The 14,501-nt window shown below is 44.0% G+C and overlaps 1 protein-coding gene across 2 annotated transcripts in view; it reads left to right on the plus strand.

Annotated features, from left to right (window-relative positions):
* Positions 1-978: 978 nt before the first annotated feature.
* Positions 979-14,501, plus strand: part of LYPLA1 (lysophospholipase 1) — a 53,081-nt gene continuing 39,558 nt past the window's right edge. For both annotated transcript variants that reach the window (XM_032759767.2, XM_032759769.2), the window contains exons 1-2: positions 979-1,184; positions 2,020-2,051. In XM_032759767.2, coding sequence (XP_032615658.1) covers positions 1,116-1,184; positions 2,020-2,051 — 101 coding nt within the window. In that variant the 5' untranslated portion in view covers positions 979-1,115. The remainder of the gene's footprint in view (positions 1,185-2,019; positions 2,052-14,501) is intronic.

Consider the following 14,501-nt stretch of genomic DNA (forward strand, 5'->3'; position numbering starts at 1 on the left):
CCTCGTGATCCACCCGCCTCCGCCTCCCAAAGTGCTGGGAGTGTTACAGCTCTTAAAAGTGCCACAGACCCAAAGAGTGAGCAGCAGCAGCAAGAGTTATTGTTAAGAGTTAAAGAACAAACCTTCCACAGCATGGAAGGGGACCCAGGGCTGCCACTGCAGCTGGGGGAGGGGGGGCGTGGCCAGCTTTTATTTCCTTATTTGTCCTGGCCCATGTCCTGCGGATTGGTCCACTTTACAGAACACTGATTAGCCCACTTTACAGGGTACTGATTGGTGCATTTTACAAACCTCTAGCTAGCCACAAAGCGCTGATTGGTGCGTTTTACAGTCCTAGCTACAGAGTGCTGTTGGTTCATTTTACAATCCTCTCGTAAGACAGAAAAGTTCTCCAAGTCCCCACCCGACCCAGAAGACCAGCTGGCTTTACCTCTCACTTAAACCTGTACTGTGTCAATATCCGTACATCAATAAGTGTTGTCGATCAAGTTAGGGAAGTAGTGGATTTCTGGTGACAAATGTTAACCTTTCCAACTAAAGTTTAAAGAAGGTAAGTTGAACCCACATCTACATACTGCTGTAGCCCCAAACGGAAATACTGCAAAAGCTCCACCAACCTCTCCCAGTCCATCCAGACTTTTACAAATGAATAGATCCTGGCCGCAGGAAACCAAGGAGCACCTGGGGTTGGGTGAATTGGCTCTGGGGCTCATTCTTTTCACTACAGCGCTAGAAAAGCAAAAACCTAAGCCAAGATCCAAGAGACCAGCCCTTAGCCTGCACGTGAGGGCGCATTTCCCCAGCCAGCACCGAGCATGCGCAGGCTGCGTGGGTGGCGACAGCGCAGCCCGGTCCGCGCTGCCGCCGCAGCCAATCGGAGGGAGGGAGCCGCCCAGACATTGTGAGGCGCCGAGGGAGGGGCGGCGGGCGAGGGGCAGGGCAGGGCGGACCCTGGACGCGCGGGCGCGCGCGGAAGGTAGCGCGGGGCCGCGTTGGCGCGCACGCGCCTGAGCGTGCGCCCGGTGGGGCCGGCCGGGACTCGCCGCTCGCACGCCCTTGGGCCGCGGCCGGGCGCCAGCTGTTCCTTCCGCTTGCGCTGTGAGCTGAGCCGGTGTATGTGCGGCAATAACATGTCAACCCCGCTGCCCGCCATCGTGCCCGCCGCCCGGAAGGCCACTGCTGCGGTGAGTGGCCTAGGCGTAGGCTCGGAGGGGTCCACTGGGCCGGCCACCGGTGGCTGCCCCTCGCGCGGGGTGGGCGTTGCGGGCGCGGGGTGGGCGTTGCGGGCGCGTGGCGGCCTGCGGACGAGGACGCTCCTCCCGGCCCGGGTGGGGTGCGAATGGCTGGCGCGGCCGGGTCTGCGGGGGGCGGGGGCAGCCGGGGGGTCACAGCCGGCGCGAGGGCGAGTCCCCAGCTCCTCCCTGCATTGCGGAGGAAGTGCGGCCCCGGGACCCCCGCGGGCCGGCCTAGGGCACAGCGTCAGCCTCTGCAGCGTGTTTCTGCCTGGTGTGTGGGTGAGGGAAACCTAAGTCCGCCAGGAAATCGCCTTATTGTCACCGCGCACTCTTGTCCTCAATGAAAGAAGTTTGAAGATTGAGTGTCCTACGAGGTCAGACGTACTGTTTTTTAGAAAACTCGTGTATGAAAAGTCAAACTTATTTTTGCTTTCGGAAGCTTGCTTTTGCAATGGAAAAATTCTACAGGATATGTGAGACGTTCCTGATTTGACTTGAAAGAGATAAACTGTTTTTCTTAGAATGTGATAATTTGCCCTCAGTGTCTAACTGGGACCTCTGAGTGCTACCCCCCACCACATTCATTATCTCAGGAAATAAAGGGAGAAGTTGATTAGAATTTTTGCCATTTAAAAGAGGTCGATAGAGATTAAGTCGCCGAAGATAGTGTTGTGTAATTCTGTCGTAGGTTTCTTTCCGTTTCCCACGTTAAGCAAAGCTAGTGTGTAACAATCCTGTGTGGGCTTATTTAGCATTGCTTATCAATTTTCCTCTTCTCTTATAGGTGATTTTCCTGCATGGATTGGGAGATACTGGGTAGGTACCATTATTATTAATAGTAACAGTAATGAAACTGGGTCATGCAACTTTTGTTTACACATTCAAAGGTTTAATGTTTAAGGACGCTAAAATGGTATTTTAAAAGATTGCCAGTTAATATATCTTACAGTGCGGTGATTTTATGTTTTGAAAACCCTCAGAATTTTCCCCTTATCATCGTGAGTTTATTGATTTTTTTAACTCTGGTTTCTGGAACATACTAAAATTGCAAACTCCTCATTAGTTGCTTTGGGTATTGGATACCAGAGATCAGTGGAATGTTAGTAGGGACGATGTGCAATTGAGAGCTTTCCAGAGCAGTTAAAATTTCAGAGTAGATTGAAGAGAAGAACTAGTTGATTTTGATAAGAAAATAGTGGCAACATAAGGCATGCAGCATTCTGAATAGAGGGATTAGATGTTCACTCTAATGAGTTGAAAGGCAGAGGAGGCAACTCAAAGATTTATTTGGAGGCTTATCAAACAATTTGTTGTATTAACTGTACTTATTTTTATTTTTTGTTTGTTTGCTTTTTTTCTTTTGTTATTAGTTTTAGAGACAGGGGCTCGCTCTGTCACCCAGGCTAGAGTGCAGTTGTAGGATCTTAGCTCACTGCAGCTTTGAACTCCTGGGCTCAAGTGATCGTTCAGCCTCAGCCTCTCAAAACACAGAGATTAGAGGCGGGAGCCGCCTGAGCCTGGCCTGTTGTACTAACTTTAGATACATGATTTATCTTTTACTCAAGCTTTTTCTATATTGAGATGTTTTTGTTTTTATATTTAAATCGGTGATAATCTGTGAAATATGAATGTTGTTTAAAAATTGCAGAAATAGAGGAAAAGTGAAGATAAATAAATTTTGATAAAGTAGCCCCAGAATGACTAAATTTTCTTTAAAATGAACCATTGGGGCTGGGCACAGTGGCTCACACCTGTAATCCCAGCACTTTGGGAGGCCGAGATGGGTAGTTCACTTGATGTCAAGAGTTCGACACCAGCTTGGCCAATATGGTGAAACCCCATCTCTACTAAAAATATAAAAATTAGCTGGGTGTGGTGGTGCATGCCTGTAATCCCAGCTACTAGGGAGGCTGAGACAGGAGAATCACTTGAACCTGGGAGGCAGAGGCTTCAGTGAGCCAAGATTGCACCACTGCACTCCAGCCTGGGCCACAGAGTGAGACTCAAAAAAAAAAAAAAAAAATGCCATTAGGCTAGATTTTTGTTTGTTTGTTTGGAGACAGGGTCTGCTGTGTTGCCTTGGTTGGAGTGCAGTGGCGTGATCTTGACTCACTGCAACCTCCACCTTCTGGGTTCCTGGGCCTCCCGAGTAGCTGGGACTACAGGTGCTTGCCACCATGCCAGCTAATTTTTGTATTTTTAGTAGAGACGGAGTTTTGCCATGTTGGTCAGGCTGGTCTCGAACTCCTGACCTCAAGTGATCCGCCCGCCTGAGCCTCCCAAAGTGCTGGGATTACAGGCGTAAGCCACCACTTAAAAGTAATTCCTATTTTTTGCCTAATAAGTTGAGTTATGTAATACAAACCTTGTATGGAGTTACAGAAAAGGTTGCAGCAGTCTTTCTGGCAATCCAGTGGTCCCGTGAAAATGATGAACTTATTTTACCAAATGAAACTCGAATAGCAGAATCTATTTTATGGCCAAACCTTTCTTGATGTTGCAAGTCAGGGAGAAGCTTGCTACCCTCCGACTTTGCCAATAATGAGCGCTTCTATGTCTGAATGATTAGTTCAAGCAAAAAAAAACTTCAATCTAGGCAGATTCCACAGACTGAAGTTAAAAGTGAAAATGGTGAAGACTATTAGGATCAAAAATACCAAGAACATTCATGAAATCTTGACCAAAAGTTAAGTTTATATTTAAAAAGTATCCTCCTTTTTAACCTGTCGTGATAAAAGAAAAAACAAAGGTCTCCAGCTCTGAAATTATTTGGTGGGATAATGCTAAGGAAAGGCTGACTCTGGATTGGTTCCGTGAGTGCATGGTGAAACTTTGAACCTGTCAGCCTGACAAATGGCAATTTAATATTTAAGATACTCCCCTTACCTGCAGTTTTGCTTCCCATGGTTTCAGTTACCCATGGTTAACTGTAGTTTGAAAATACTAAATGAAAAATTCCAGAAATAGTTTATGAGTTTAAAATTGTACACCATTCTTTTTTATTTATTTTATTATTATTTTTTGAGATGGAGTCTCACTCTGTCATCCAGGCTGGAGTGCAGTGGCACAATCTTGGCTCCCTTCAACCTCTGCTGCTCGGGTTCAAGTGATTCTTGCGCCTCAGCCTCCGATGTAGCTGGGATTACAGGCACGTGCTACCACGTCCAGCTAATTTTTTTGTATTTTTAGTAGACACGGGGTTTCGCCATGTTGGCCAGGCTGGTCTTGAACTCCTGACCTCTGGTGATCCACCCACCTCAGCCTCCTGCAGTGCTGGGATTACAGGCATGAGCCACCACGCGTGGCCTGAATTGTACACCATTCTGAGTGTTGTGATGAAATCTCATTCTGTCTCACCCAGGACAGGAATCATTCCTTTACCTAGCATATCCATGCTATATGCATTCACCATCTGTTAGTTACTTGGTAGCCATCTGGGTTATCAGGTCAACTGTTGCAGTATTGTTTTGCTTTTTTTTTCGAGACGGAGTCTCGCTCTGTCACCCAGGCTGGAATGCAGTGACACGATCATGGCTCACTGCAACCTCCACTCTCCAGGTTCAAGCAACTCTCCTGCCTCAGCCTCCTGAGTAGCTGGGACTGCAGGCGTGCACCATCACACCCGGCTAATTTTTGTATTTTTAGTAGAGGCGGGGTTTCATCATGTTGGCCAGGCCAGTCTGGAACTCCTGACCTCAAGCGATCTGCCCGCCTCGGCCTCCCAAAGTGCTGGGAATACAGACATGAGCCACCTCGCCCAGCCTGTAGTGCTTTTATCCAAATAAGCCTTACGTTGCTTAATGATGCCCCCAAAGTGCAAGAGAAGTGATGCTGGCATATTGTTATAATTGTTTTATTATTGTTAATCTCTTCCTATGCCTAATTTACACATTAAACTTCATCACAGGTATTATGTATAGGAAAACACATAGTGTATATAGGGTTTGGTGTTATCCATGGATTCAGGCATCCACTGGGGGTTTTAGAGCATCCCCCACTGTTTATTTCTGGAATTTTCCATGTAATATTTTCGAACCACAGTTGACTGTAGGCAGCTGAAACCATGGAAAACAAAACTGTGGGTGAGAAGGACTAGGGTATTTTAAACAGTATATAATCACAGAAAAGTTATCCCATTAAATTTAACATTTAGTATTATCTAATATATTATGCATTCAACCTTTGCCAGATTGTTCCATTAGTATCCTTTATAGCCATCTCCTCTTTAGTCATACATTGTATTTAGTTATCACATCTCTTTAGTCTCTTTTAATCTGGAACAATTCCCTAGATTTTCTTTTGTCTTTCATGACATTGACACTTCTGCAGAGAACAGGCTAGTCCTTTAATTTGGGTTTGTATATTTCCTCATGATTAGATTCAGTTTATGCATTTCTGGTATAAATGCCACGTAAGCAATATGTCCTATTCATTGCATGCATCAGTAGACTAATGATGCTGAGTAAAGTCCCTTTATTGTTGTAACTTCGATCATTTGATTAAGGTTGGTATCTTCAGGTCTCTACTGCAGTTACTTTCCTTTTGTAATTAAAAAGCAAGTTGCGGGGGTATACTTTGTGACTATGCAAGTTGTTCATCAAGCTTTCACCCAATATTTTTACCATCCATTGATAATTGCTTAAGTCAATCATTTCTACAGTGTGATTTTCCAATTCTGTCATTCCTTTTTTTTGTCATTCCATTTCGTTTATTAATCTGCTACTCCCCATTTAGTTAGTATGGACTCAGATTTATTTTCTATTTATTTATTTATTTGCTTTTTTGAGACAGAATCTCACTCTGTCACCCAGGCAGGCTGGCATGCAGTGGTGCAATCTTACAGGTTCAAGCAGTTCTCCTGCCTCAGCCTCCCAAGTAGCTGGGACTATAGGTGCGTGCCGCCATGCCCGGCTAATTTTTTTTTTTATTTGAGACCCTGTCTCGCTCTGTTTCCCAGGCTAGAGTGTAGTGGCATGATCTTGGCTCACTGCAACCTCTGCCTCCTGAGTTCAAGTGATTCTCCTGCCTCAGCCTCATGAGTAGCTGGGATTACAGGCACGCACCACCACTCCTGGCTAATTTTTTTTGTATTTTTAGTAGAGACGGGGGTGGGGGGGGTTTCACCATGTTGGTCAGGCTGGTCTCGAACTCCTGACCTTGTGATCTGCCCTCCTCGGCCTCCCAAAATGCTGGGATTACAGGCGTGAGCCACTGTGTCCAGTCAGATTTTTGTATTTTTAGTAGAGATGGGGTTTTGCCATGTTGGCCAAGCTGGTCTCGAACTCCTGACCTCAAGTGATTTGCCCACCTCGGCCTCCCAATCCCTCCCTGGGATTACAGGCATGAACCACTGTGTCCTGCCTGGACTCAGATTTATTTAATAGGTTATGTTCTATTCTGTTATGTTTTAAACTTTTTAACTTTTCATTTTAAATAACTTGAAATTTACATAAAAGTTGCAGAAATAGCATTTATCGCTCCTTATACCTTTCACCCAAATTACCCAATTGTTAATATTTCTGAACTATTAAAGAATAAGTTGCAGGCGTGTTGCCTCATTACAGCTTAATTCTTCAGTGTACATTTTTAAGTACCAGGACACTCCAGTATAACCATCATTAAGAAGTTAACATTGATGGGATACTATGATCTAATCCACCAGCTCCATTCACGTTTCATTGATTTGAACCAGTAATGTCCTTTATCAGTCCAGGATCACATATTGCCTTTACTTATCATTTCTCTTTCGTTTTCTTTATTCTGAAACAGTCCTTGTCTTTCATGACCTTCACACTTTCTCAAGAATACAGGCTGGGTATGGTAATACCAGTGCTTTGGGAAGCTGAGCACAAGAATCGCTTGAGCCCAGCTGTTTGAGACCGGCCTGGGCAACAGCCAGACCCTGTCTCTACCAAAAAAAAAAAGGTGTAAGCCAGTTACTTTGTAGAATGTCCCTCAGTTTGGGTTTATCTGATGTTTTGTGATTTATGCCTTTTTTGACAGGAACACTACAGGGGTGTTGCTGTGTCCATAACAGTGCATCATATTAGGCAAGACCTCGTGATGACTTTGTTGTTACTGATGTTGTGTTTTATCACTTGGTTAAGATGGTGTCTGCCAGGTTTCTCCACATTAAAATAATAAGTATAACATATGAAATATTTAAAATATTGAATATGTAATTAAAATATTAAAAGATATTTTGTGGCTAGATACCTTGATATTATAACATATTCCTGATCCCCACCATATGTTTACCCATGGATTTAGCACCCATTAATGATTATTGCCAGAATCTGTTGTTGTGGTAGTTGCTGAATATCTTATGATATTTAAATATTTAAAGTTAAAATATGGACTTTTAATTAAATTTCCTTTGTTCTGGCCGGGTGCAGTGGTTCATGCCTGTAATTCCAGCACTTTGGGAGGCTGAGGCAGGAGGATCATCTGAGGTCAGTAGTTCAGTACCAGCCTGGCCAACATGACGAAACCTCGTCTCTGCTAAAAATACAAAAACTAGCTGGACAGGATGGTGCATGCCTGTTGTCCCATCTACTTGGGAGCTGGAGGTTGCAGTGAGCCGAGATGGTGCCACTGTACTCCAGCCTAGGCGACAGTGAGACTCAGTCTCAAAAAAAAAAAAAAATTCCTTTATTCTGGATTTATTCTTTAGCAGTCTACCGTGGGATAGAGCTTTCCTTTCTCCTTTATTATGTATGTACATACTCATTTGTTTGAAAATTTTAAATCAGTACAGACTCTTGGATTCCTGTTGTATTCGGAGGATAACAATCAAGTTAGTTATTTATTTTGATGCTCAAATTGTCCTTTAGTTGGCCACAGTAACCCTTTCAAGCTGGTACTCAGTGTCTTTTGGACATATCCTCATTCTTATTTGATCACTTCCTCACTTTATGGTATAAGATTTTTTCTAGGATTGTCTTATATGTTTCCTGCTCTAGTCTTGGACTCAGCCATTTTTCCAAGAACCCTGGTTCCTTTTAGTAGACAGTGAGTTCTGGGTGCTATTGTGCTCCCAGATCTAGACCCTTGCAGTGGACAGAGCTAAGAATATATGCACATACATACATATGTACGCACATATCAGTTTTAGTATTTATAAGTATTCAAAATCTTGAGTTTATAATGATTCCTCCAATTGCAGCCCAGCACCACAGGGTTTATTATAGCCTTCTCCCTTTCCATATTTGTAATTCCGTGAGGAACCTGACTTCTGTTCTTGGGGGGTTCTGGCCAACAGTGCAACTCTGGAGTGCGCCCCTCCAGTTGCACCAGCTCACAGCTATGCTTCATTCATGGGACCTCTCCCCATCTGCTGAATATCACACCTGAAAGCTCAGTTCCAATTAAGGGGAAACGGGGAGGAGGAAAGTCCTGGTGGAAAGCTTGGTTCTCTTCATGTGCCCCCTTCCCTGCTACTCCTCAGCCCCAATGTATTCCAGGAATTACTTATCTGTATTACCAGTCCCTGTGACATTTCCTAGGCCAAGGAGATTATAAAAGTATAGAGAAGAATGTTTGAAGATAAAGTGGTTGACTGGATCAGATTTTACTGAGAGGTCCAACAAGGTGAGGACTGAAAATAAATTGGCAACATGGATATGTTTTGTGACCATAATAAGTTTGCAAGTCTTCCTGTAATCAAGAACTATTAATAATAGAATTTTAGAATGTGATTTGGAGATCATTTAATTACAAGGAATAGAAAACTCTTCAACTAGCTTAAACAAAAATTAGAATTTGTGGAAGGATAGAAGGACAGCCCACTGGCATATAAAGTCCATGAAGGCAAAGGTTTCTTTAATAAACTTTCATTAAGATAAAATTCACATACCATAAAATTTACCTGAGCACAGGGATTTTTTGTGTTTTGTTTAAATTAATACTGTACTCCCGGTGCTAGAATAGTATAGGACATGTAATAGCACTAAGTATTTGTTGGACAAATAAATGAATAAATAAGGAATTAAAGGGAGAGACATATGAGGAGCATCAATCACCACATGTATTAGTTTCCTAAGGCTGCCATTATAAATAACCACAAACTAGATGGATTAAAAACAACTGAAATTCATTCTCACAGTTAAACAGGCCAAAAGTCCAAAACCAAGCTGTCAACAGGGCCACATACATTCTCTCTAACGGAAGATCTGTCCTTGCCCGTTCAGTTTCTGATAACTCCTGGCTTTCCTTGGCCTCAGGCACCATACCCCCAACCTCTGCCTCTGTCTTCATATGACCTTTGCTGTGTTTCTGTCCTCTCCTCCTCTTAGGAGGACACCAGTTATTGGATTTAGGGCTCACCCTAATCAAGTGTGATCTCAACCCTTAACTAAGGAAATCTGCAAAGAGCCTATTTTTAAATAAAGTCACATTCCGAGGTTTCAGGTGAATGTGAATTTGGGGGGAACGCTGTTCAACTACACCATTATTCTCACTACCTTTCCCTGGTCTTATGGTCTCTCACTTGCTTCTTTCTGTAGATTTGCATAATTCTCAGTGCGGACACACTCGTGTTATCCAAAAGTGAACAGTCCTGGCTCTGACTTAGATCAACCCTACTTCTGGTGTTCAGTCAAGAATCTTATCTGTCTTAGGTCATTTTTTTTCTTGTCTAGTTAGTTGGTAAGACTGATTGGGACTGATAGGAGAGTTCATAAGAATAATGTGCTACATGAATGGGGATGGGAATGAGTGGTGTTTCTTGTACAAACCCAGACAGAATCTCTGAGTTTTTAAGAAGTTCTACACCCATATTACTACAGGATAATGAACGAATGGAAATAATGCCTTAGTTACTCTGCAGTCTTTTTTTTTTTTTTTGAGACTCTCTGTCGCCCAGGCTGGAGTTTGGTGGCACCATCTCAGCTCACTCCGCCTCCCAGCTTCAAGCAATTCTCCTGCCTCAGCTTCTGAAGTAGCTGGGATTACAGGCACCCACCTCCACGCCCGGCTAATTTTTGTATTTTTAGTAAAGACGGGGTTTCACCATGTTGTCCAGGCTGGTCCCAAACTCCTGACCACAGGTGATCCGCCCATCTTGGCCTCCCAAAATGCTGGGATTACAGGTATGAGCCACTGCGCCTGGCCTCTGCAGTCCTTTTTAAAAGATCACAATTGAGAAACAAATTGGAGTCAATTTGTAATATTTTGGGGGGTATGCGCTGAAATTCACTTTTTGGACTCTTAGAAACCTTGTGTATATGTGTCTGGGTTTTGTTTTCCTTTTTTCTAACAATAAAATGAAATATATTCTGATTAATCTAGGATTCTGAATATTAGATTCTGCTTAATTGAAGCTTTGTGTAGAATTATTATTATTATTATTTTTGAGACAGGGTCTCGCTCTGTCACCCAGGCTGCAGTGCAATGGTGTGGTCATGGCTCACTGCAGCCTTGATCTCCCCGGCCCAGGCAATCCTTCCACCTCAGCCTCCCAGGTAGCTGAGATGACAGGTGCATGCCACCACACAGGGCCTGATTTTGTTTTGTTTTGTTTTGTTTTCAAGTAGAGACGGTCTCATTATGTTGCCTAGGCTGGTCTCAAACTCCTGAGCTCAAGCAGTCTGTCCACCTTGGCTTCCTAAAGTGCTGGCATTACAGGTGTGAGCCACTACACCCAGCCAGAATTCTTAAATCTTGAGTTTTTCATTGTCATTGAAAATTATCAAAAGAGTTGGATACAGCTTGGCCATCCTTTTTATATTAATGTGGTTGGAGTCAGATTTTTATAACCTGTATAGACCTTTGAATCATCCAGTACAACTAGCTCCTGGTTATGGATGGGAAAACTGAGAACTAGAAAGGCATGATTCTCATACTATAGCATGCATCAAAATCACCTGAAAGACTTGATTCTTGGGCCTCACTGCCAGTTTCTGATTGAGTGGGTCTGGAATGAGACCCAGGAATTTGTCTGCATGCCTCTTCTTCTTCTTCTTTCTTCTTTCTTCCTCCTCTTCCTCCTCCTCCTCCCCTTCCTCCCCTTCTCCTCCTCCGTCTTCTCCCTCTCCTCCTCCTCCACCTTTTCTTCCCCCTCCTTCTCTTCCTTCTTTCTCCTTCTCCTCCTTCTCCTTCTCTTCCTTCTTTCTCCTCCTCCTCCTCCTTCTCTTCCTTCTTTCTCCTCCTCCTCCTCCTCCTCCCCACTTTGACAGGGTCCTCTTCTGCCACCGCCTCTGCATCTTCCATCTCCTCTTCTGCCGCTGCCTCTCCCTCCTCCTCCTCCTTCTCCTTTTCCTCCTCCTCCTTCTTGCTTCGACAGGGTCTCTCACTCTGTTGCCCAAGCTGGAGTGCAGTGGCGTGAACACAGCTCACTGGAGCCTTGACCTCCTAGGTTCAGCCTCCCAAGTGGCTGGGAGTACAGCTGCATGCCACCATGCCTGGCTATTTTTTAAAGTTTTTGTAGAGATGAGGGTCTCAGTATGTTGCCCAGGTTAGTCTAACTCCTGGGCTCAAGCTGTCTTCCCACCTGGGCCTCCCAAAGTGCTGGGATTATAGGCATGAGCCACTGTGCCTGGCCAGAATTTGCATTTCTAACAAGTTCTCATTGGATAGGGATAGTACAGGTCTGGGGATCACACTTCTGAGAACTACCAGACTGACGGAACTGTCTGAGGCCACACTTTTAGATAGTGGCTGAGTGGGGACTAGAACCCAAGATTCCTATTTCTTTTTCTCATATAAGGGTTCTTAGTATTTCTTCTTTCTTTTCTTTTCTTTTCTTTTCTTTTCTTTTCTTTTCTTTTCTTTTCTTTCCTTTCCTTTCCTTTCCTTTCCTTTCCTTTTCTTTCTTTTTCTTTTTTTGAGACAGTTTTGCTCTTGTTGCCCAGGCTAGAGTGCAGTGGTGTGATCTCAGCTCACTGAAACCTTCGCCTCGTGGGTTCAAGCGATTCTCTGCCTCAGTCTCCTGAGTAGCTGGGATTAGCGGGTGCCCGCCACTGTGCCTGGCTAATTTTTGTATTTTTAGTAGAAACGGGGTTTCCCTGTGTTGGCCAGGTTGGTCTCGAACTCCTGACCTCAGGTGATCCACCCACCTTGGCCTCCCAAATTGCTGGGATTACAGGCATGAGCCACCACACCCTGCCTGGTTCTTAGTATTTCTTATGTAGAATGGAGGTTGGAGCCAGGGTGGTGGCTCACACCTGTAATCCTAGCACTTCGGGAGGCTGAGGTGGGAGGATGGCTTGAGCCTAGAAGTTTGAGATCAGTCTGGGCAACACGGCAAAACTCCGTGTATTAGTTCTCTTGCTGCTATAAATAATTACCGAAACTGGGTAATTTATAAAGAAAAGAGGTTTAATTCACACACACTTCTGCGTGGCTGGGGAGGCCTCAGGAAAGGTGGAAGGCACCTCTTCACAGGGTGGCAGGAGAGAGAAATGAGAGCTGAGCGAAGGGGGAGGCCCCTTATAAAACTATCAGATCAAATGAGAACTCACTGTCAGGAGAACAGCATGGGGAAAACCACCCCTGTGATTCAGTTATCTCTACCTGGTCCCACTCTTGACACATGGGTATTGTGGGATCTGGCCAGCAGCCCACAATGCAACGAGGCTATCTCTTTGTTCCCAGGCGGATCGGCGGGTTGAGAAATAATAGACACACACCAGATAGTGAAAGCTGGGTCCAGGGGGGTCACCGCCTTTTGGTCCCACGGTGCCAACAATTCACTGGATATACCAGCATTTATTACTAAGTTTAGTGAGGGCGGGGGTAGGTTAGTGAGGGATTTAGGGTCATTTGATTATGAGGTGAGACGGTCACATGGGGATGAAGTAATTCTTTAACATAACATTTGTATGTAGAAGTACAGTACATTTGTATGTAGAAGTACAGTATACAGAGATAAGAATTTACAATATAGTGTGTGCGTCAGTAATTTCTAATAGAGCCTTAAAACAGAAACACAATCTTTCCATAACCTATGATTAGCAAGATATTAATCAGCAGTAACAGTTGCAGCAAAAGCTGGTTACAAACAATCCATAGAAACAGGATGTGAAGCTAGACAACTGGTTAGACCAGAAATGCTCAGAAGGGAGTATGTCTTAACCCTAAAGAGGCCTAGAAGAGCCATGGCAAGATGAGGGCATTTATAGCCCTATCTTATCCATATGGACAGGCCCCCCCCCACCCCCACCCCCGCATGCATCCGTTTATAGGCTCTCCACAAGGGTCGCATTCCATTCCCAGAGCTATGAACATCTGCTTTTCTGGGATAGGAATCTTGGTGATGTGAAACCTCCCTGACTGCACGTCCATTCATAGGCTCTCTGCGGGGGAAGCACATCACTTGCTGTTGGCTCGTTCTGGCAGTCCAACCTGGCATTGTCTTTACGCAATCCTGCATGCAATTTTGTATTTACAATAATCAGGAGCATTTCATCTTTTATTCCATAGCAATAGTTTTAGGAGATCTCTCTACACATGGGGATTATTACAATTCAAGGTAAGATTTTGGTGGGGACACAGCCAAACCATATCATCCACTTTCTACAAAGAATACAAAAAATTGGCCAGCCATGGTAGAGTGTGCCTGTAATCCCAGCTACTTAGGAGGCTGAGGTGGGAGGATCACCTGAGCCTGGGAGGTCGAGGCTGCAGTGAGCTGAGATGATGCCACTGCACTTCCAGCTTGCGCAACAGTGAGACCCTATCTCAAAAAAAAAAAAAAAAAAGAGGTTGGCAAACAAGGGCCCATGGTTCAATTCTGGCCTGCCACTTACTTATTATTACATAGTATATACATTCTAATACATACATATTAGTGTTAGTATTGTTACATATTTTCAAAGACCCCCCCCCCCCCCCGTGGAGGTCTGAAACCACAGAGAGTACCAAACCCTATGATACTATGTTTTTTCCTATGCATACATACCTGTGATAAAGTTTAATTTATAAATTAGGCAAAGTAAGAGGTGAACAACAACAATAGAATAATTATAACAATATACTGTAATAAAAGTTATGTAAATGTGATCTCTCTCTCAAAATACATTCTTGTTCTGTACTCACCTATTTTTCGATGGTGGTTGAATGCAAGTAACTGAATCCACAGAAAGCAAAACTATGGTTGATGGGGAACTACTGTACTTATTGAGATACAATTCACATACCAAAAACTTCACTCTTTTAAAGTATACAGTTCAGTAGTTAGTATATTTACAGAGTTGTTCAACTATTACCACTGTCTTAATTCCAGAATATGTTCAACATCCCTAAAAGAAACCCAACATCCATCTGCAG

Source organism: Hylobates moloch, unplaced genomic scaffold, assembly GCF_009828535.3.
Source record: "Hylobates moloch isolate HMO894 unplaced genomic scaffold, HMol_V3 SCAFFOLD_9, whole genome shotgun sequence".
NCBI lineage: Eukaryota > Metazoa > Chordata > Mammalia > Primates > Hylobatidae > Hylobates > Hylobates moloch.